This window comes from Castor canadensis, chromosome 1 (assembly GCF_047511655.1).
Source record: "Castor canadensis chromosome 1, mCasCan1.hap1v2, whole genome shotgun sequence".
NCBI lineage: Eukaryota > Metazoa > Chordata > Mammalia > Rodentia > Castoridae > Castor > Castor canadensis.
Genome location: NC_133386.1, coordinates 95,216,775 through 95,240,051, shown reverse-complemented (window position 1 = coordinate 95,240,051; position 23,277 = coordinate 95,216,775). Strand labels below are relative to the sequence as shown.

The following is a 23,277-nucleotide window of genomic DNA, read 5'->3' as shown; positions in this document are numbered from 1 at the left end:
TACCAGTCTCTTAGGCCTCAACTTTATGGCAAAATGCAAGCTAACAAAGATTTTTATGCCAAATACAGGTGTTTAACACTTACTGAGACTGGTCATAGATATCGTTATGAGTTTTCTATGAGTGAAGCAGGTCAGAATCTAGATGCTTGACTTACAGCAACAAATCTAGTAGGGCCCTGTTTTCATGAAAATCATCTTACAGTAGTTGGAAAGATAAACCAGTACACTATTTGAAACTCAGGTTCTTACAAGCCTGTGAAGAAAATAGAACAAGGTAATGTGTTAGATGGAGACCTGGGTGAGGACAACTTTAGACTGTTCAGAGGAAGTGACATTTGATCCGAGACCTGATCCATGAGGAGAATCTATCTAAATGAGATGTCTGGCAGACACTGTCCCAGAAGAGGAAACAGGAAGTACAAAGGCCTACAGCCTCAGTAAGCCTGGTGTGTTCAAGGAACATAGGTCATTGTGACTGGAGCCTTAGTGCTACGTAGAAGCTAATGTGTCAGGGACAGGACTACATCAGGTCTATAAACCATGATCGGGCATGTGCATTTTATTCTCCAATCCTTGGAATGCATTTATGAGATTAGATGTAAGGGAGGGATTTGGTCTGATTTTAGAAGCTTATTCCAGTTGCTATGTGCAGTCTGGGCTGAAAAGAAGGGGAAAGAGGGAGGATAATTAGGACACTAACAGGAGTCCTGGGGAGAAATGGAAGCAGCTTAAACTAGGGTGGTGATAGTGGAGATGGAGAGAAGTGGACAGTATCGAGAACAATTTTGGTGATAGAAGGAGTAAGACTCGCCAATGGTTGTGGGATAATAAAGGAAAGGCAAGAATCAGAAATGACTTCGGGATTTGGCTGGAGCACCTGGGTTAGTGGCCATGTCTTTAAGAGATGAGAAATCTTGGGAGAGGTATAATGTTGGGGCAGAAAAACAAAAAGTTCAGTTTTAGTTATGTAAGTAGAGACACCTTCAACCACCAAGTGGAGATGCCAGTATGGACTCAGGTATGTGTGTCCAGAGCACAGGAAATGAAGATAGACAAGCTTTACCTTGTTTGCTTCTCCCATCTGGCATCTCCACCTTTTTTGGAACTCTCACTCAAGCTCCCAGTACCTTAAAAGTAATACTTTTCCTGCTCAGGTCTCACATCAGTGGCATCTCGTCTGGGTCTGGCTAACGCAGAGGTGTTTCTTACCCTGAATTTATGCTGCTCCTCTCTGTCTTCCCCAGTAAGACTTCCTTCCTTTGTTGTAATCCTAGAAGATCTCTGCTTGGTATTTTCCAAGATGAGAACAAATCATTAGACAATTTGTTAGTAATATGCATCTGGCTTTTTGGGGACTGTTTTCCAGAGAGGAAGAAAGTGCTAGTAGGTGTCTACTAGGTGTTTTGGCTTTTAGTGAAAGCACTTGGTGATTAGGGAGAATTTTGGCATCTTCCAATACTTTTTGAGTTCATGCCACATATTCAAAAGACTACTTAATAATAATTATATATACAGGGAGTGATTAAATGCTCCCTCTATTTCATGCCAAGAGCTTCCCTGTAATATAGAACCTTTTCGAGTGCATCCATTTTTGTATTTGCTAATGGTCTTAAATGAATTCTGACTAGGAAAATATTTTTCATTAATTGGGTGGGGAAAAGCCTACAGAATACATTTAATATGAAATTTGGACAAATATAATTCATTCTTAAGGTCCTTAGTGGCTAATACATTGTTAACTTTTATACAATTCCCCATTCATAGATACTACTATTTTGTAATTAGTTATTGCATTTTACATATACAGAGAAGATATTGACATGAGTGCATTTTCATGGGAAGATTTTTTTCCATCCTTAATGTTTCAGTGTTTCACTCAGTATAGAGTAAAACTGTACATTAGTGAATTATTTACCTGCCATATAGAAAAAATTAGCATATATGCTAGTCCCTTATAAATATTAAAAGAGCTTGCTTCATCACTAACATATTGAGGCATATGGCCTTTTGGGGGAGATACAGGGAAATGGGTAAGGGAGAGATCTATGTTAATTCTTCCTCTTCTAGATGAAGAATACAGAGTTTACTTATAGATCATTTTAGAGGCTAAGATAATTTTTCTCAAAAATGGGAATAGTTTTATTTTTTTGGTGGTAGTGCTGGGGTTTGAACTTAAGGACTTGCACTTTGAGCCACACCCTCAGCCCTTTTTGCTTTCAATTATTTTTCAGATAGGGTCTTACAGTTTTGCACAGGCTGGGCTTTGTCTCCATTGTAGCTGGGATTGCAGGCATGCACCCAGATTGCTCTTTAAGATGGGGTCTTGCTAACATTTTGCCCAGAATGGCCTTAACTTTGATCCTCCTGTCTTCTCCCAAGTACCTGGGATTATGGGCCTGAGCAACCATCCTTGTTTGTTTGTTTACTAAAATGATCATTGATACAATTCACATTCCTCATAAAAACTGAGAAAGTACAGAAAACATAAAGAAGAAAATTAAAGTTTCTCTTAGTTTTAATACCAAGAGGAAAGCACTGGGATATTATGATTTTTATAAAATTTATTTTTTGTTGGGGGCAAGCCACACTGGTAGTTCTCAGACACTGCCTTCTGCTGTAACTTGTCATTTTAAGGAGGCCCTTTTATGATCTTCTCCTGTTTCCTCCATGGTTTGGTTCCATTTCCTTTCACTTTATGATTGCATAGAGGTTGCTAGTCATAGTGAACATCAGGAAGCACACGGAAACTGCATTCTAGATGTTTGAAACACTGAAGTAAATTACAAGTTCAAAGGCATCTAAGAAATGTGAATCATAGACTGCAGAGACACTCCAGATTCTTTGTAGCACTAGATCCCGCTCAGCATCCAGTGTAAAGTTGACACGGCAGGAGGCAGGTTTCCTTTTCTAGGCATTGTTGGATAAGTTAGATTAACTTTAGTTTGACTCTGATTTTTACTTAGTCATTTTTTAAAATACTGATTTTATATTGACCACTGTTACTTGGTATACTTGTACCCTCACAAGAACATTTAGGTAGCTTTCATTAATATGTAGAGAGTAGATATGGAAAAATAAATTATTAATTACATTTAAATTTCACTGAGTCTGAGCTCTTCAAATGTAGATTGATATTAACATAGATAAAATTTGCATTTATGATATAGAATTGGATGCATTGTGCTTAAAATGGAGGGAAAGCAGAAAATATTCCATTGAGGATTTCTAGCCTAAAAATTTATATATATACGTATATATATATATATATATATATATATATATATACGTATATATATATACGTATATATATATATACACACACACACACACATATGTAGATATATTTCCAGCTATCTATATATATAGACACACACATGTGGCTGCATATATACATAACTTATATAAATATACGTACATATGTGCATCAATTTGGCAAGTAAGAATCAATAATATTTTTCTTAATGGGAGTACCACTGAATAAGCAATGGTTAGGATTTCCTATAGTAGAACATCAGGCATGGACATCTTGAACATAGCAAGTTGTCATTATATCTCTCTGGTAACAGACTAGTAATCAGTATGGTCTCTTTTTTAATAGAAACTTTGGCAAGACCCAGGAAATTATTCTTGTTGCATTAAGTGTTTGTGCTTGTGTGGTATAAAGAAGAAGCATACACTTTTTAACATTTTATTTTTAAAACTCAGAAATTTTTTCTCCAAAAATTACAATCCAAAGTCATTTTTGACCTTGAAAGCAAAATACAAATTTCTGAAAGGGAAATCTAGTAATTATAAGGAATTTCATCCATTATGAACTTAGACAAAGAAAAAATAATTTTACTTTAAACATAACTAAATTTACTTTAATGTGTATTTTAAGATTATAGTTATCACATATTAATATTAACTACATTATTTTTTATTTGTGCGTGGGATACAAAATATTTTAAATTTTAAAAGTAGATTATAAATTACTAAAAATAATTATATTTTGTTTTTATTTATGAAGTATTAAGTATCATCTTAAAATTAAGTATGTCTTTATCTGTTTCATTTGCAGATCGCCCATTCATTAACACATAATGATAGTGTGCCCTGTCAGCACCACGTGTAGGCTCTGTGGGTGAATAAACCTGTACTATCTATCCTTGCCTTCAAAGAGCTTGTGATCTCAATAAGAGATGTGACAGAGAATGCCTGTGTGAGCATAATCCTAAATCAAAAACAAGGAGAAAGTTGTTTTCATTATTTGTTTGCTTTGCTCCAAACAAATAGAAAATTTTTTGGCTTAAAATGTCAATTTATTATTTTCTGAAGGATTTCAGAAAAATCTACTCTTTCATAAAAGTAATGAACATGGCAATGAAATGTCAAAATCAATATTATCAGACCTGTAAAGGAACCAAGGGTTATAATAATCTAACAAATGTTCATCTAAGGAAAACTTTGAACCTCAGTAAGACTAGTAGGCCTTGTAGCATTTAAATCTGTCCCATACACACCTCTTGCCCCAACACAGTGGTAGGCTTGAAACCCTGCAGCTCCAGAGTCAAGGTGAAAACTAGCAGCTGAACAGCCATTATGGAGGGAGGGGGCTGAAGTTCATTAAAGGCCCTATTTCCAGAGAATTATCATTATTTTATGGCTGGTAGTTCCCTGGAACCCCTGACCAATAGTTTATCTTCTTTTACCTGATCAGAGCTTGCTCAACAAGAAGTCATTTTCTCTTGGGCAATGGTTGAAAATAATAAATGGCCATCGTTTAATATTGCAGTTGCCCAAGGCAGCAATTACAGTTGAGACAAACAAGATGCCAATGCAAAGCTTCAAAGGAAAAACTGAGGCAGAAGATATCCAGGGGAACATTAGAAAGTTACAGCATTATTTATGGGAATCCTGACACCTATTTACATGCATTGGACCATGTGCAAGCTCAAGAAAGAACTAAAACACCCTTAAGCTCTTAGCTATGGCCAGTCTTGAAGCTGTGAAAAAACAGAACATGAAAGTTAAGGAGAGTTATAAAGTGCCTGCCTGAGCACATAAAGTGTTCTCCAACACACACACATGTCCCCTCAGCAGAGGCTGGAATGATTATGGGTCAAAGGAATTTAACTGTGCAGTCACTAGTTGACTGCAAAACTCACTGAGTGATCACACATGATGGAGACTGCACACTTATAGAGTTAGTTCAGGAATGTATGGCTTGGGATGTATCTCAGTGGTAAAGCACTCACTTATCATGTGCAAGGCCCTGCGTTCAATCCCAGCACCTTAACAAACAAACAAAATAGATTAGGTTCAAGAAAGTGAGAACAGTTACAGTAGCAACAATGACAACCAAAATAATAAACATACCAACAGTAAACCATTGATAGGTGGACAGTCTGAGTCTCAGAGTTTTCATATGGTATTATTTAAAATGTTTACTTTTCAATTAAAAAATTATAATGTGTGCCAAGGAAAAACATTAACGATGCACAAACTTACCAGATACACAGAAGCTACACACAGAGAAAATAGATCCTGTCACTAGATTCCGTCCTGTCCCTGAGGAGACCAAGACTTTAGGCCTACTTGATAAAGGCTGTAAGTCAGCTGTTTTAAATATATTCGAATAGCTAAGGGAAATTCTAATGAAAATAAAGCATAAGAACAATATGTCACCAAACAGAGAATACTATTAAAGAGAACCAAAATTTAAGAGTTAAAAAATACTAAACAAATTAAAAGTTTATAGGAGACACTGAAGAACAGATTTGAATTGGGAGAAAAAGGAATTAGATATGTTGAATATATGCAAATTGAGATGATTTGGTCTGGCAAACAGGAAGATGAAGTAAAATGAATGCTGGAGACCTCTATGACACCATCTAGAGGGGAGGACGGGGGATGGAGGGGAGAAGAAAAAAAGGAGAAAAAGAATATTTGAGGAAGTAATGATTGCAAATTCTCCAAATTTTGTGAGAATCACTAATCTGTACATTCAAGAAGCTAAACAAACTTCAAAGGATAAACTCAGAGATCCATAACTATCATATAATCGCCAGACTACCAAAAGACACAGACGAAGCTATAATCTTGACAGCAGCAAGGAGGAAGTGTTTCATCCTGTACCAGGGATTCTCAATGGGAGTATACTGATTTCTCATCAGAACAGTGGAGAGTTGAAGGCAGTGAGATGACAGTCACAGTTTTAAAAGAAACGGTCGATCAAGAATTTTATATCCAACCAAACTATCCTTTAAAAATGAAGGCAAAATTATGAATAAGCAAAAGTGGATCTACCCTACAAGAAATACTAAAGTAATTCTTTCAAGCCAAATGAAAAGCAACTAGATAGTCACTCAAGTATTTACAAAGAAATGTAAGAACATCAGTAAAATTAAATCCATACATATAAAGACATAATGTATTTTATTCATAACTCTTTTATTCTCTTACAAAATTTAAAATATACTTGTATTAATATATGATACATAGATAGATCAATAATTATTAATCTGCATGGATGGACACAAGAAGTTTAGAGGCATTTTGTATGACAACAGTAGCACAGATCAAGGGAGAAGAAATAGTTACATAGGATCAAAGCTTTTACCCACTGTTGAAATTATGTTGGTTGTGAACTGCAGTCTTGTAAGTTTAAAGTGTTAATTGTAATCCTCATGGCAACCAGTAAGAAAATATTACAAGAAATATGGTAAAACAAGAAAACGGGATTAAAATAGTACTCTAGAAAATATCTATTTAATATAAAGAAAGCAGTAATGAAAGAATAGAAAAACAAAAAACAAAAGATATATGGAAAACAAACAGCAAAATGACAAATCCTATCTTAGTGATGATTATACTAAATGTAAATAATGAACACTTTTAAAAAGCAAATATTTGTAGAATAGATATAGAAAAAAACCCATGAATTAATTATACATGATCTAAAATAGATGCTGTTCAGATTCCAAATAAAAGTAAAAAGGATTCACTAGAAGTAAAGGAAGGAAGGACTGAGCCTGGTCTTTCATGTCTGTATCCCGGCTACTCAGGAGGCAGAGGTAGGAGGGTCCCAGTCCAAGGAAAGACCAAGCAAAAGCATGAAATGCTATCTAAAAATAAACTAAAAGCAGAAATGAATGAGAGTGTGGCTCTATTGCTAGAGCTCTTGCCTAGCTAGTGTTTGAAAATCACATATCTGATGAGGGTCTAGAATTCACTATATATGTATATGTATATTATATTATTATACTGTATATTACAAGGAACTCTTACAATTCAGCAACAAAAATACAATCCCATGAAAGCATTATCCTCCTTAGTCATTAGAAAAATGCAAATCAAAACAAAATGATTTCATACTATTGGGATAGCTATAATGAGAATGCACACCCAGAGAAAATAAGAACTCTTGGTGAGAATGTGGAAAAGTTGGAACCCTTAAACATTGCTGGTGGGCATGTAAAATGGTTCAGCTGCTATACAAAACAGTATGACAGTTTCTGAAAAGTTAAACATAATTACCTATGACCCTGAAATTCTCATCGTAGAACTAAAGAACTGAAAAGAGATACCCAGGCATGCTCCTAGACTCACTGTTCAAATAGCTAAAAGGTAGAAGCAGTACAGATTTCCTTCAGTGAATGAATAGAAAAACTGTGGTGTATACATGTAATGGAATATTATCTAGCTATTGAAGGGAATGAAATACTGATACTTGTAAAACATAAGATATGAAAGAGATCATCTACAGAAATTCACATAGCTCATTATTCCATTTATATGAAATATACATGATAGACAAATCTATAGAAAAATCACTGACTACTGCTAAGGACTGATGGCATAAGGAGAGACTTTAATATTACAGAGTTTTGCTTAAGGAGTGATGAAAATGTTTTGGAACTAAATTGAGATGGTGGTTGTAAACACTATAAATGTACTAAGTATCAATAAGTTGATTATGACAAAATGGCTAATTTTATGTTACATGCACATGTCATTTCAAAAACTGTATCTCAAACAATTGACCTAAGTTGCCATAGTAAGAAATTGGAAAAAGAAGAGCAAACTCAACCTAAAGCAAAAGGAAAAATAGAAATGGTGAAGATGAGAGAATTATTGGAGAGGGGTAAATGAGTTGACTGATAAGAAGTATTAGATTTCTTTTGGGCACCCCTAAAAAACATTCTAGAAGTAGCTAATGGAAATAGTTGTCTAATTTTGTATATATAATAAGATAACTGATAAGCAGAAGCCACCAGCCTTATTAAGGCCTGATCTTGAAAACTACATTACCACTTCCACTCTGTTAGTCAAAACAGAGCCATCATAGGGTCAAGGTAGGGAGAAGGAACATCTTTTGATGAAGGAAGGGACAAAGTCTTGCAAAAGTCATGTGGGATGAATGCTATTGTGGCTATTTTTAGAAACAGTCTACCACAAGCATCATCCTGGGTTAATTAGGTCTTCTTTAGCATATGCTTCTATGAAGGGCACACTATGACCACTCTACTGTAGTCTTGGCTCACTACAATGAAAAGATGGGATTATCTATGTTGGAGGTGTTGAAAAGACTTAGACACATAGCCCTGCACTGAGATCTTGGAACTTATGAAATAGAGCCCTATAGGATTGAAGGGCAGACTGGAGCAAAAACACTATGAACAAGGACAAAGAGGCAAAGAAGTACACAGAGCATGAAAGGAAGTAAAGTGTTTATGTTTACTCTAGTCTCAATATGTTCTGGGGAAGAGATGGAAATAAAGCTGATGACGGAGTTTCAGGTTTGAACTATGAATACCAGGCCAAGGAGTTGGACAGTAGGAAGGCTTTGGAGCAAAGATGTGTTATCGGAACTCTACAGATGAAAAATTGCTTTGGCAGTAATTCAGAATGGATTTAGGGGGAGAGAGAACAGAGGCAAGGAATTCAGGGAAATGTAGCATAGCTGTTCAGTGGAAATTAAAGAGAGCCAAAACTAAGGTGGTGGTCATTGGAAGATCAAAGGGGCAGAGTATATGGAACAAAATCATAGAAGTAAAATTTATAGAACTTGATATAGTAAAATCAATGAAACAGCCAGTAATAAGTCCAAGGCTTCTATTCTGAATGGGAAAATGGTGTTACTAAGTAGGAATGTGGTAAAAGAGCAAACTCAGAACAGGAAATGATGAGGTTGGATATGTTACTGTGCTGAGTCTTCTATTGGACTGTAAACTCTATAGACAGAGAGATTGTCCAGTCAACACATTGAAATGGGGTTTATGTTTATGTTGGGGGATGGAAATAAAGATTGGGATATCATCCATGAAGAGGTGACCACAATGAGGTGAGGAGAAATCTTATCAAAAGAAGTGAATTAAGGAAATAATCTTTACAAGCACTTGTATTGTACTGAATAAGGGTGGCAGAGTCCCAGAAGAATGAAGTGTTCTGCCAGCCTAGAGATCTGTAGTGTCTGCATTCATCTAGAACTCATGACTTTGCGATGAGATTTTTTTAAAGCATTTCTACTTCACATCCCTTTCAGTGGCTACTGTCTTTTCCTCAGGTCTATTCAGGATTCTTTACAAGATGTCATCCTGCTCTGCTGCTAATTGGATTTTAAAACAATTTTGTTCTTAACATCCAGTTTTCCATTCACAACGTGGAGTTCTAATTTTAGCCTTATTCAATATGCCCCTATTCTTTTTCAATTTTTATCTTTATAGTACCTGTGGAGATTTCCCCACCCTGATGTAATTTTGAGAAGCTATTAGGACAGGGACCTTTCTTTTCCCATTCTTGAAAGCCTCACAGTGTTCTATACATGTGGGTATCCAGGAAATGTTTGTGTAAATCCATGGTTACCAACCAGTGGTCACAAGTTTTGTTTGTCTTGTACAGTGTTGGTCATTGCTTATGAAAAACTTGGAATTGGTTGCCAAAATTGGTTGCCGAATTTTGCAGATAAAACTCTACATTTTGGGCTTTTTTTGGCAAGTAGGTTGATGTGGCAACACTGGGCCCAAATTCCCATATGGTAACAGTTGGCTGGCATAGTATAGCAACTGCCCCTATAGAGGGATGGACTCTCCATTTCCCACAGTCCACACATGTGTCCTCTACATGAGAACTGGTATCAGTTGCTTTTATTAACTCACTTGCTCTATTTGTTTTTCTTATAGAAGTGCTAAGAAGGAAGTTAATATTTCATACATGCACATTTGTATACAAGATGACAAAATCAAAGCTACAGAGAAGGTCATGTGTTTTTCTCCAAAGATGCTGAACTTTGTTCATTTGTTGATTTGTTTAATATTTATTGAGTACCTGCCATATGAAGGCATTGTTGTAGATGCTGGTGATAAAAAGGGTGAGAAGGTTAAACAAAGGGGTCAGGGACCTTACATTTCTTAGCTAGGCTCTCTAGCCATTGCATTTATAAATATTGTTTATATAATGAAGGAAGGATGTCTTCAGTGTTAAAACCTACAGAAGGAGTGAGAGGAATGTGGTTTAAGAAGAGACCAGTGGATTCACCTCATAGCAAATGCTTTTAGAATGCATTAGGTAAGGAGTGAATGAATGGTGAAGATGTAGCTATTCAGAGTATTCATTTAAAAAGTTTGGTTGACAGATGAGAGGATAACAATGGGGTAGAAAGGTTGGAGGAAGTTTTGTCTGATCTACAACAAGGGAAGATGTGTGTACATTTGTAAAGAAACAAGAGACCAGTGGGAAAGGACAGATTAAAGATTTAAAAGGAAGTTTTACCTGCTAAAATGAAAAATCACTAAAGAATGGGATATGAAAACACACAGAGAGATTACAGTATATCTTAGAATTGTAAGATGATGGACTCAACAAACAGGAAAATGCTGGAACTAAAGTGTTTCAGGGTGGAGAATTCTGCTGAAAAATGAATATACCTCACTGGACTCCTGAGACTCACATTAGGAGGGACCAGAGCCCTGCAGAGCTGGTGAGGCATATGTGTGTACTAAGCCAGAGAGCTTCCACACTGAGGGTAAACAGGATAGCAAGGGAGGAATGGGTATAGCTTTCCACATGAAAGAGAGACCAAGATGTCAAATAGGGAAAAGTAACCTGGATGAAGCAGAGATATTCAGAGATGCAGGAGTTAAATGACTACCTGACAAAGGAGTTCCTGGAAAGGAGTAAGAGAAAATAATAGAAAACATCTTCATAATGCACAAACCACATTGAAAAATGTACTCAATACAGTAAGTAAAAGAATAATGCCCAGGATAACAGCCTTGTCAAATTCCAAACATTTGAGATAAACTTCAGAGCTTCAAGGTAGGGTGTCAGAGAACAGAGGCAAGAAGTTGGAAGCAAAGTGGAGCCACTAGCTATTATTACACGTGGTAGAGGCACTGCTGTGGGGCTGGATGTAGTTTTGCTATAACTAGTTCAAAATTTCCATTTGGAAGTATGTTTAGTGTCACCTCTCAGCCCTACATGTGTTACCTTTCAGGGTTATATCTGTTCCCAAAGGGAAATGCCAATGATCAAAGAGTATTTATTTTTGTTTTGTTTAAGCAACATTACTTAAAGCAATACAGTAATTGTCATTAATAACTTAGTAAAATTTAATTTGATACTACAGACAGTCCAGAGAAAAATCCCATTGTTGACATTTTTTGATAAAAATTTTTGATGAAAAATTATTTGCTTATTGCTTACTTAAGAGTGGATACTGCCAGGTATCGAGGGGGTGGGGGGGAGAGGGAGGGGGTGGAGGCAGGGTGGAGAAATGATTTAAGCATTGTATGCACATATGAATAATAAAAAAATTTTTAAAAGTTAAAAAATTTAAAAAATAAAAATAAATTACGACATTCCACATCAAAAAAAAAGAGTGGATATAAAGTGAGGTTGAAATAAAGTTTCTTGCTTCTTTTTTTAAAAAACCTCCAGGAAAAGGTAGAGTGTATATAGGTGAATTTGTACACCCACAGATGGTCTTAGTAAAATGAAAGTACCATAAGTAAAAAAATGTATCTAAAGGTTAGCAATACAATATACTGCAGAGTATGGGTTGTTTATCCTCCTGATCACATAGCTGGCTGAGACCTGTGGCTCCCTGCCACTACCCAGTATCACAAAAAAGTATAATATATTACTGATCTCTAGCCCAGAAAAGATCAAAATTCAAAATAGTACTGTTTCTATTAAATGGTTATCATCACACCAAACACACCACTGTAAAGTCAAATGATCATTAAGTTAAACCATAATCTGGAGACTTGCTTGCTGTCTCCCTGTCTCTGCACACATATATGCACACACATATGTGTGCATATAAATATAATACATACATATGTGTATGTTCTTTTTAACCACATAAGTAAATTAAAACCTTAAGCAAGCACAGCTTTTTCTTATTTTTTCTGAATTCTCTACCACATGTGACTGTCTCTAACACAAAGAATAGAAAGAAAATTTCAGAATTCTCCATGAGAGTTGATTGTCAATTTCAGTAGTTGATTGTTAATTTCAGTAGAGCTGAGTGTAATATTCAGTTAGTAGTTACCATCTCAATGTATGGCATTTTACTTATATAAAACAACTTCTGGCAATATTTTTCCTAAAGAAAAGCAGGACTCCTATGTTGCAGTTTTCATATACTGTGAATATAAATATAAATCTCAGATCAGAGAAACACATTTCTCATTTTCTAATAAAAGTTAAATTCAGTGTATGTATATTGTGGACTTTTATTTGAGTTTCTTCATGATTTTAGTGGGACCAATATTTTAAAGTGAGATTGAGATAGAAGGATATTTGGATTGTCTTTAGATTTTATCTACTACCTAGAATGATTTTTAAAATTTTCCATAAGAATGCAAAATAAAGCTAAAACCTCCTTATTATATTTAGTGTTGTTATAAATTAGTACTCATAGATCAGTATTAGGAACTTGTTTGCAAGAGTATAATATGGTAAAAGTGCTTTGAAAAATTTGCATTTCCTCATCATCAGTGTTCTTTGAAATTCTTTGTACCTCTTTCTACCAACAAAATCCAGAAGTACTATTTATGTCCTTCATAAATCTCTGCTATTTGTCAGATTGCAGTGGATTCTAAAATTTTTCTCTGTTGGATCATCCCACTGAGTAAGAGTTTCACAACATTGTACTGTAGCCTATAAAATGAGTACATTTTTACATATGCCAAACTTTAACAACACTGTACCAGGTGATTATAAAAAGGGAGAGAATAAGAATAAAAATCACATAGGAAATATAAGCATGGCTGCTTCCATATTTCCATTAGGTAGATAAAAATGAATAGTAAATTACAAACTCATTGAGAAAAACTATGACTGAAATGTTACATGGAACTTCATACCTAAGTTCTCTTCTCTGGCCATTTTCAGTCTCCCCACAGTAGTTCTTTGTTTTCATTCCACAGTAAGATATTTCCCAATGGCCTTCCTGAGGAATATGCCATAGCAGCCATGTTTCGCGTACGAAGAAGCACCAAAAAGGAGCGGTGGTTTCTATGGCAGATTTTAAACCAACAGAATATGCCACAGGTAATGTGCTTATTAATTAATGTGCTTAACAATTACTCTTGTGTAATTAGGCCAGGTGAATCTTTGAACTATGTGCCCAAATTTGGGAGATATAGTGTGAAATATTCTGTGTTTTAGAAGAATCACCAATAGAGAAATGCATGTATTATAAATAGGTTAGTCTTGCTGAGATCTGTAACATGAGAGTCTGGCAGATGAGACAGGACTAGGTTCTTGGTTCTTTTTTAACTTAGAGATTCACATTTTCCTGAAGACACTGGAACTATTCTTCCTTTATAACTGTCTTATTGGCTAACTCTGCCTCACCAGTAACTTCACCTGTCATCTCTGGAATATATATTATTTTAAAAGTGATTCATTGTTTCACCTGACAGTCTTTCATGAATTAATAAGCTATTAATTTCATCAGTAAGATTTTAGGGAACACATTCTTTGTGTTAGGTAGTGACAAGAATAGGAGATTTAAAAACCAGAATTCCTGTCCTCAGGAAGCATAAAGCATAAGGGGGAGACATCTAGAACATTGTGCAGCACGATTTATGATGCAGTGGAAGATGCAATGGGAGAGGTAAGCTTGGTGTTGGCATTGGGCAGAATGAAGGACAGCTGAAGAAGGTAGCTCACCAGAAGTAGAGGATGGAGACAGGAGAGCAGGAATCTAGGAAAGTTATGGAAGAAATGCCATTTGGACTAGAAAATGGAAGAAGTACACCAGAGACCTTAAAGTTACTTATTAGCATCATGCATTTTATATTTACTTCTTTCCATATTCATGTTTTTTGCTGATCCTTTTGTCTGTTTCATGGTAAGGTTAATTGAATGAAATGTATTCTTTTGCCATGCCAGTTATCAAAGGTCAAAGAAGTTGCTGTCAGTTTCCACACAAAAATAAATGATTGTGTCTTATTCTTCTTAAATTGGTAGCCTTGAATTTTAGAATTATTAATATAGAGCAATTTGTCACAAACTTATACTCCTGTATATAAATTATATAATTTATGCAGTATAACTTAAAATATAATTTTAATACTTTATGTAAAATTACATTTTAATTTATAAATATATAATTCAGTTATAAAATTACATAAAATAATTGTGTATTTATATACTCATCTACACCCTTAGATGTTCTCTTTAGGAGGAGCATATTACATTCCCCAGAATACCCTGAATCTAAACCATTTTTACATTTGGGTGTTTGCTATTCTTCTATGTTAATACATTTGGTGGACATAGGCGTTATCTAGAACATGTTACTGGGTACTTCCATTGTACCACACTACCATGCATCTTGAGCTTTTGTGTGCTTTACTAATTTTGAACACTGATTTAAAAAAAATTAAAGACAATTTGCATTTTTGCAGATTTCGATAGTGATTGATGGTGGAAAGAAAGTGGTAGAATTTATGTTCCAAGCTGCTGAGGGAGATATGTTGAACTACGTTTTTAAAAATCGAGAACTCCGTGCTTTGTTTGATCGTCAGTGGCATAAACTTGGCGTCAGTGTACAATCCCGAGTCATTTCTCTCTACATGGACTGTAATTTAATTGCAAGTCGGCAAACCAATGAGAAGGACACTGTAGATTCTCATGGAAGGGCAGTCATCGCTGCACGAGCTTCAGATGGCAAGCCTGTGGATGTAAGTTGTGGTGGTAGTTGTAGAAGAGAGCTAACACCATTTCTAAGTTAAAACAAAGTATCTTATTCAGAATGTCTTCGTTTCATTACTATGTAATAGACCTTCTTCTTATCTCTGTTTAGCATGCTATCAAATGCAGGAAGGATAGCTGTATTCCAACCATTTTTTCACATCATTATCTTCTATTTTACCCATTTATTCTAGCTAGCAAACATAAAACAGTTTGGTTATCTCTTACAAAATAAGATTGCTAAAAGTAAATTTTAGGAAAAATTGAAAATATGATACAAAATGTAAGCTTGGTTTAAACCCGTATGTTTTTAATAAAAAGGACTAGAAAAAGATGAACTTTAAATAGTTCCAGATTACCTGGTGTTTTCATTCAAGAACAATAGGTCATTTATTTATACTCACAATAGCAATTGTATTGTATTGCAGACTATTTTCCATAACTTATAATGGTTTTGGGGGGTTCAGTTAGGCAAAAATATAGTTACTAAGTATATAAGTAGGTCATTCAGATCAGCAAAATTGACTAGGAAAACTCTTTCAGATGAGAAGTTCTTTTAAAAAATTACATTTGAAATTAAGATGATGTATATTTATTATTTATTTTCCTAGAAAACAAGGTCTATAATCTTTTTAAAGTGAGATATACCTAAATTTGATAGGTAAATGTTTTATTGCAGGTAGAATGATAGGAAAATACATAAAAATCTGAATGTCAATTACCAATAATAAATACCAGAGCTGTTAACCCGAAAACACTAACAGTGAAATTTTATTTTACAAATATGGCTTTGTGCAAATATGATTTGGCCAGATTACTATTTCTAAAGACCTTTTGGGAAGGATGAATAATAGTATAAACTATTATTTTTAAAATACTTTCTCTTCATTGAACCAATCTAAATTTTTTATGGTTATAGGAATAGTCCCCAACTAGAAATGACCAAGCCCGGTAGAACCAACTGCTTAAATTAGGACAGGCAATAACTATAACATTTTTCCATAGAACTCTCTAGAAGACCTAAATTTACTGACAATTTGGAATTGCTTTAACCTTGTATTCTAATTCAAATTAATTATGTTAAAAAATGGCCTAAAGAAAAATAACAGAAATGACTTTAATCACTGTTCTCTTTTAGACAATCTACTTTCTCCGTATTTTAAAGGCAGTTGTCTTTACAGATTGTTCAAGAATCTGTATTTTTACTCATAAGAGTTGGAACTATCTTTCAATTATGCATTTCTACCTTTGCTTTTTTTCTTGTACCTCTAAGACATGCTCTTTCTCCTTGGACCCTTTTTGTTAGTCTGCCTCTGCTCCCTTTGCCTGAGAGGCATATCACAGTTATCCCAGTCATCCATAGGAAAATTTTAGAGTTCAGTAGGAAATGTGCAAGTTTAGGAGGGAAAATGGGCAGGCAGTTAGTGATTTGGATAATGTGCATGTTGATGTCATCACATTTAATTTGGATATAATTGCAAACATTAAATATAAGAGTAATACTGGTTGGCTTTGCATTACTTTGCTTTACTTCTATGCAAAAGAAAAAGTAAAAACAAATAAAAAGTAAAGAAATAAAAATAAAATAAATACTTTCTCATGGAGACAGTGGGTAAGCAAGTCAGCAAGACTGTCCTAACTAGGGAAGAGTGATGACCAGCAAAACAGGATAGAGCAGATGCAGCCCACCTTACGGTCAAGACACCATGACAGTAGGGAGAGGGAGCTGGCATGGGAGTCAGAAGAATTTGTAAATCATAACTTGGCTACCTAACCTGTTGTGATCTGTTAATTTATTTAACCAGCTGTTCATTCATCTGAGCCCTAGTATCTTCAATTATAAAACGGAACTGGCGGAGTTACTAGTTGTAATTGTATAGGGTCTGTGCAGTAGTGTCTAATCAGCTTCTATAGATTCATTTATCTATTCAGGGCCAGACAGCATTTAACCCTATTATAAGAAGATGGAAAAAAATAAACAAACAAAAAACTACTGCTCCTATTCTCAGCAACCACAAAGGCTAAAGAAGGACTAAAATCTGTCAGTAAAGGTGGCTGCTAACAATATTATTATTGATCATAATAACAACAGTAGTACAGATTATTGAGAAAGGACTCTCCAAAAGTGAAAGGAGGTAGTAGGACCAGCAGCCAGAACATCAGAGTTGTGACTTTCAGCATAGGGGGTCTAGGTAGAGAGCAAGTCAGCTCTGGGAGTTCTCACAGCATTAGTGGGGAATGACAGCTAGCATCTGCTTCAAGTACAGACTGGAATCTGGTCTCTTACCAGACTAGTAAGAGCAAAGTACGCTCAGGTTCCTGAGGATCTGGGAGAACCCAAAAAGCAAACAGATAAATTCATGTTTGAGAGGGGTGGCAGAAAGAGAGGGGTGAGTTCATTCAAGAGTGGGAATACCCTTGAAAGTAACAGTGTTCTGTGTCTCATAAACTTCTTGCCCAAGGAAATTATTGACCCCAGAACTTAAGGCTGAAGGTTATCAGGTGTGTCCTTATAAAAATGACACAGTTTAAAAGATTTTAGCACAGTATTATGGTGATTTCATACTTCAGTGTAGATTCTTTGTTCATTTGAGGATAAACGTGAAGACAAGTCACAAGATAGTCACTGTTTGAATTAACAGCAAAATACATGCAGATCCATTTAGAGATTCTTGGTCGGTCCTACACAAACTGAGTGGATTAATGTTTCATCATCCCCAAACAAGTTCTATGATTTATAAGAAGAGTTGTAGTATGAAATATCTTACATATTCAAATGTATGTTACCAAAAATTCTAATGATTGGGTTTTATATTGCATATATTATACATGTGCTTTTGTAAGAAAGAGATGACAAATGTGATAGAAAAGAGTTTTTAAAGAAATCTTCAATTTGACAAGAGTCAGTATAGACTCAACTCTAAACACTTTCCTTCTAAAGTGCTGTGTCAATGAAGTATTTTAAGGTTTCTAACAAATGCAGAAAGCAGTTAAACTAGGGTGATTGTAGGCTCGATGTCATGGGTACTCAATTAAATGCTAATCCTTTGGAAATTGAAAATATGTTTTAAATAAAATAATTCATATGTAGGGCCAAGCATAGAATTTCAATATTTATTGGGTCTTTTTGATAATAATGATGATAACTTTTAGCTATGAACAATATTAACTAATTGGAATCCCCATGCTTCATTCTATGTAACTTGTATGTTACTGCCAATATTTCATTAGGTTAAGACAGTGTACTTAAATTTTATAAGTAAAACTTAACCTAGTAACTTTGTGAAAAGTCATTGAAAGGAAATCATGAAATTTCACTTATTCAGAGTTTTACATTACCTGCAAATCTTCAGCTGCTCATGATATGCAAGAGATCTGGAATTCCTACACTTCTAATCTCAGTAGAAGTTGTAGCTTTTTTTCCCCTCCTTTTTGCTTTTTATGGTATTAAGATAGAAATTCACAGCTAACCACAGATGTCTGCTTTCTCTTACCATAATAATAATTATTATAACATTATAATTTGGTCTTTGTATAGAAAGTGCTTATTAATTAATCTCAAAGTATGGCATAGTCAAGCTCTTTTACACTGGGAAATAGAGAAAGATAAAGAAAAGAAAAAGAGAAAGAGGCAAAGGGGAGGAAAGGGGGAGGGGGAGAAGAAGGGGGTAAGTTCCTGACCCATGTTAGTCATCAAGTTAACATACAATTAACTGTTAATTAAATTCTTAAATTTGCAACCACAAACTTATTTCAAGGTTCCAATCAATACCTACTTGTATAAAGCACTATATAATACAACATTTCAGAGGTTAAGGAGTTTGAACAGCCTAGTTAAGCATTTATCATATTGATATTTTATCAATAGTAAATACTGTAAGTACTATTTACCTTTCCTTGAACAATCATTTTGGCATCTCATTTAAAGACATGATTATTTAATTTCATGTCCAATTTAAAAATATGAATCTGCTTTCTAGCAAATAGAGGTTATCGAGTGTTTTGTTTAAAGATTGTGAATCATGCTTAGGATTCAGTAAAATATAACTTCCCTAGGTTTAAACAGAATTCATGAAACATAGATAAAAACTAAATATCTTATTTCCTTATTGAGAATTATGCATCTATTTCTGTGCCTCAAATAGTCTGGAACTGCAGATAAAGTCTTTTCTGTCACATGCTTAGACTTTTGACTTCACTTTTTCTCTGAAATTTTTACTTTGAAATGTCCCCATTTTGTACACATACTTTATTGTAGTGTATAGAAATTTCTTTCTTTAATCAAATATTTCTTTTTTTATTGCTTAAGACAATTAGTCAAGATTTGGAATTGCTTTCATTATCTAATTTCCTTTGTCTATAGGTCTGCCTCTGTATCTGCCACTATGTTTGTTTCTCAGGTGGTCCTTAAAGCAGTGAATCCTAAATTAAACAAAACATTAAAAAGATCTACCTGTACTTTACATTAGCTTCCTTTTCTTTCTAGTTAAATTACCTTAGATCTTTCTGCTTAAATGTGATTCTCAAAAAAACTAATATATATATATATTGCTACTAATTTTTTTAATAGATTGAACTTCACCACCTTAATATCTACTGCAACACAAACTTCTTAGCTCAAGAAACATGTTGTGAAATATCATCTACTAAGGTAGGTTAATTTTCTTGGCATGTTATATAAGAAGAAAGCTAGTTATCTCTTAGTAGCATAGTCTGTAGATTCTAAATGTAGGGCAGTGCCGAATATCTTCTGTTGAAGCCCTATACTCAATTTTTGACAAACATGAAAGCCTTCTTAGTGTTTTCCCATAGTTTTCAAAATTTCATTCCCAGAGTTGGAGATTGACATGTTGGGGTTGATACATCCTCACTTTATATTCAGCATTACTAGAAGAGAATTTATGCCTTTCTCCCTATACTATGTTCTGATAGTAACTTCATTATTTTCTACTTAAGAAGTTTTAAATTTTTAGTAAGAACTTAAATCTCACTCATTTCCCTTTTCAAGCCTGCCACCCATTGTGTTAGTAGCTGGAGTTTTCTAGAAGAAAAGGACCAGTTGGTTTGTTCCTTAGATAGGCTTAAATGTCGAAGGCTAGATAGTCCAACCATACTGTCTGCACACTGGAGAGCTAGAGAACCTGGTAGCTGCTTGATCCAAGAAGCTGTAAATGTCAGAACAATGGGTACTGATGAAATAACCCCAAGCTGAGGCTGAAAACCTAGAAATTCCCTGGAGAGTCATTGGTGTGAGTTCAATTTGAAAGGCTAAGCTTAGAGTCTGATACCCATAGGCAATGTCAACAGTAATAGATGCACTCCCTCAGGGAGCGTACAGTTTGCACACACTAACTGGCTTCCTTCTTTCACTTTTGTTTCATCTGGGCTCCCAGGACAGATGATTGGACAGTGTCACCCATATTCAGGACAGGTCTTTCCCTCTTAGTTGCAGATAAAGACAGCATCTCTAGAAATGCCCTCATAGACACACCCAGAAGTATGCTTTCCTAGTCTAGTCATCTCTCAATCAAATTGGCAGTGGTTAACCACCACATCCTTCCTGGCTTGTTTTCCTTCATGATGCACATTATACTCTACCTTCTTTTTTCCCCAGCTATTGCCAAAGTCCACTTTACTTCATGCCTGGACTTTTGTGCCATCACATCAACTGCCTTTCCCATCTCCTGTGTAACCAGAATAAGTTTGTGAATCACTACTTTGTATATTCATTTACTTTTTCACAGCAAATATTTATTATTCAAAAAACACTGTTGTTCTAGCCCCATGCTACAGAACTAACAAACATGGATATGTTCCTAATCCATCTTTTTTCTCAAAGCCTTAGGTCATTCCCTGTTTGTTTGTAACAAAATACAAGTCCAGTTCCTTAGTATTGCATTGTAAGTATTCTCAACCTAACTGTACAACTATTACTTTCTTATACCTATATTTCATTCCAACGAAAATAATGGATGCAATACTTCTATATCTCTCATTTTGGTCATGTGTACCCTCTTGCATTATTAGATACAATTACATTTGTTTTTAATTTATTCAAATACAATTTAGACCCAGAGAAGGAAGTTGCTTTACATTTGTACTCTTAATCTAGTGCTTTGTTTTAGTATGTAGCCAAGCATTATTTCTTGACTTGCTCACTTGTCAACTACTAAAGGAAAGGTATTTGAAAGGGAGTAATTCTAAAAAGCTTACCAAAAGAACATACGAAAAGTACAAGATGAAAAGTTCTTTTCCTTTGAATCTTAATTTCCTAGAAGTTCTGCCTTTGCCAAGAAAATTATATGAAAATTTAATCAATAATTTTTGCTTCAAAATATTTAACTTCTCTCAGGTACTTTGGGTAGTAGAACAGGAATATATGCAAGTGACTCAAAATATAGCAGTCTTTCAAATATTATATGTTTTGCTTGTGTAACTTGGCTATATAAAGCACATCTCCAACCTAGTTTATGGCTCTCATTCCAAGTAAAATGAAAGTCAGCCAAATATCTTTCTATAAATATCTAAAGAGATAATTTAGGATGCCAATCTACAGACTTGAAATACCAAGACTTGCTGGAGCCATACATTTAAATCTTGAAGATATTATTCTGCCAAAAACATCTAAATTAATTATGTTTATTTACTGTAAGAGCTCCTAAAATAATAGTTTTATTTGATTGAAAAGTAACATAATGACATTTGATATATGTAAATATTATGTTCTTGAAAAACAGCCACTTCCCTGTGTCATTACATTAGACATTCCAACCTGAATAATGAAAAAAGACTGCTTAAGTATGTCTAAGTGATGGATTGGATGAAGTGTTCTAGTAATTAAAAGCAGTGACATAAGAAAATAAAAGCAGTGACATGACCACACACATTGTAAACTAATTTTAAAAACCAAGTTTTAAAAAGATTATTTAGGAATTAGTTTCAGAATAGAAATGAGCTAGGAATTTATCCCAACTATGAAAAAAAGTAACCGTGGCTCAGTCTTTCTGAGTTCCATCCACGCTAATGTTCTGTCTTTCTTTACTTAACTTCTTTTCTGCCTGCCAAAAAACGTAACCAAAACCTTTATTTTTCATGCTGATAATTATTTGGCGTGGGGGGCACACATCACCATCAGTGATTAAAGTAAATAGAAGCACACTATATTTCACAAACAAATATGTAAGACAAATAACTATATTAAAGCCTTTTAAGTGTCTTTGCTATACTTCTGATGTCAACTGTATTCTTTTCTTTTTCTTTTTTTGCAAAATGTCTTGAAATCAGAAAATTTTAGAGTGTCTGATTAAAACTCTAATTTTATCCTGGAATTTCAAATCATGCACATTAGTGCTAATATTTTGTGGAGTATTTTATAGGTAAAAGTTATTTAAGACAATCTATAGACATGCTTCTTCACTTCTATTAAATTACATTTTTAGTCTCTGAGTCAAATTTCATGACTGCAGGCATATGCTACAAGAATGAAGAATACAAAGAAGGAGATTGGGAAAACATTTGAAAATAAATGAGAAAAGTGGTTAAATATTTGAGGGTTAATTAACTATATACATGTCAAATCAAAACCAGAGGCATTTATGAGACAAGCTCTCATATGCTTGTTGTTGCCTTTGGGCACTTTTGGGGAGGTGCATAATTTTATAGTGAACTCTAAGACATAGTTTTAAAGTAGTTTAACCTCTAATTTAATTGTTAAATATCCAGGGCAAAAATGTGAATTCTAATAGGGTCCTAGTTATCAGACAGGAAACATCCGTGGCAGAATTCTGGGTGGGAAGTAATAAGTCATGTGGAATTATACTCTTGTTTTGGTGATAATTTTACTTATTTATATGTAGTTTTTAGACTTTGGTCTTGTAAATTTATTAAGATAACTAAATAATCCCTAAATATAGTGAGAGCAGGTATGAAAGAATGAGTAGTGCAGACAGGAAACTAGTCACTGTGTCTGGGTTCCAGATTGTTAGTTACCACAATCATTAGAGAACTATCCATTTTTCAAAATAGAATTGTTATTACAAAAGCTAGACATTGTTTATTTTAGAAAACTTAGAAAATATAGCCAAATAC

General features: G+C 34.5%; 1 protein-coding gene across 4 annotated transcripts in view; it reads left to right on the top strand.

The window, feature by feature from the left end:
* The window catches only part of Col19a1 (collagen type XIX alpha 1 chain), a 336,038-nt gene that overhangs the window by 49,062 nt on the left and 263,699 nt on the right, over nucleotides 1-23,277 (top strand). For all 4 annotated transcript variants that reach the window (XR_012449953.1, XM_074080460.1, XM_074080453.1 and 1 more), the window contains exons 5-7: nucleotides 13,416-13,539; nucleotides 14,904-15,179; nucleotides 19,760-19,840. Coding sequence is in view for 3 of the 4 variants with exons in the window: in XM_074080460.1 (XP_073936561.1) it covers nucleotides 13,416-13,539; nucleotides 14,904-15,179; nucleotides 19,760-19,840 (481 nt within the window). In the remaining variant the exon portion in view is untranslated. The remainder of the gene's footprint in view (nucleotides 1-13,415; nucleotides 13,540-14,903; nucleotides 15,180-19,759; nucleotides 19,841-23,277) is intronic.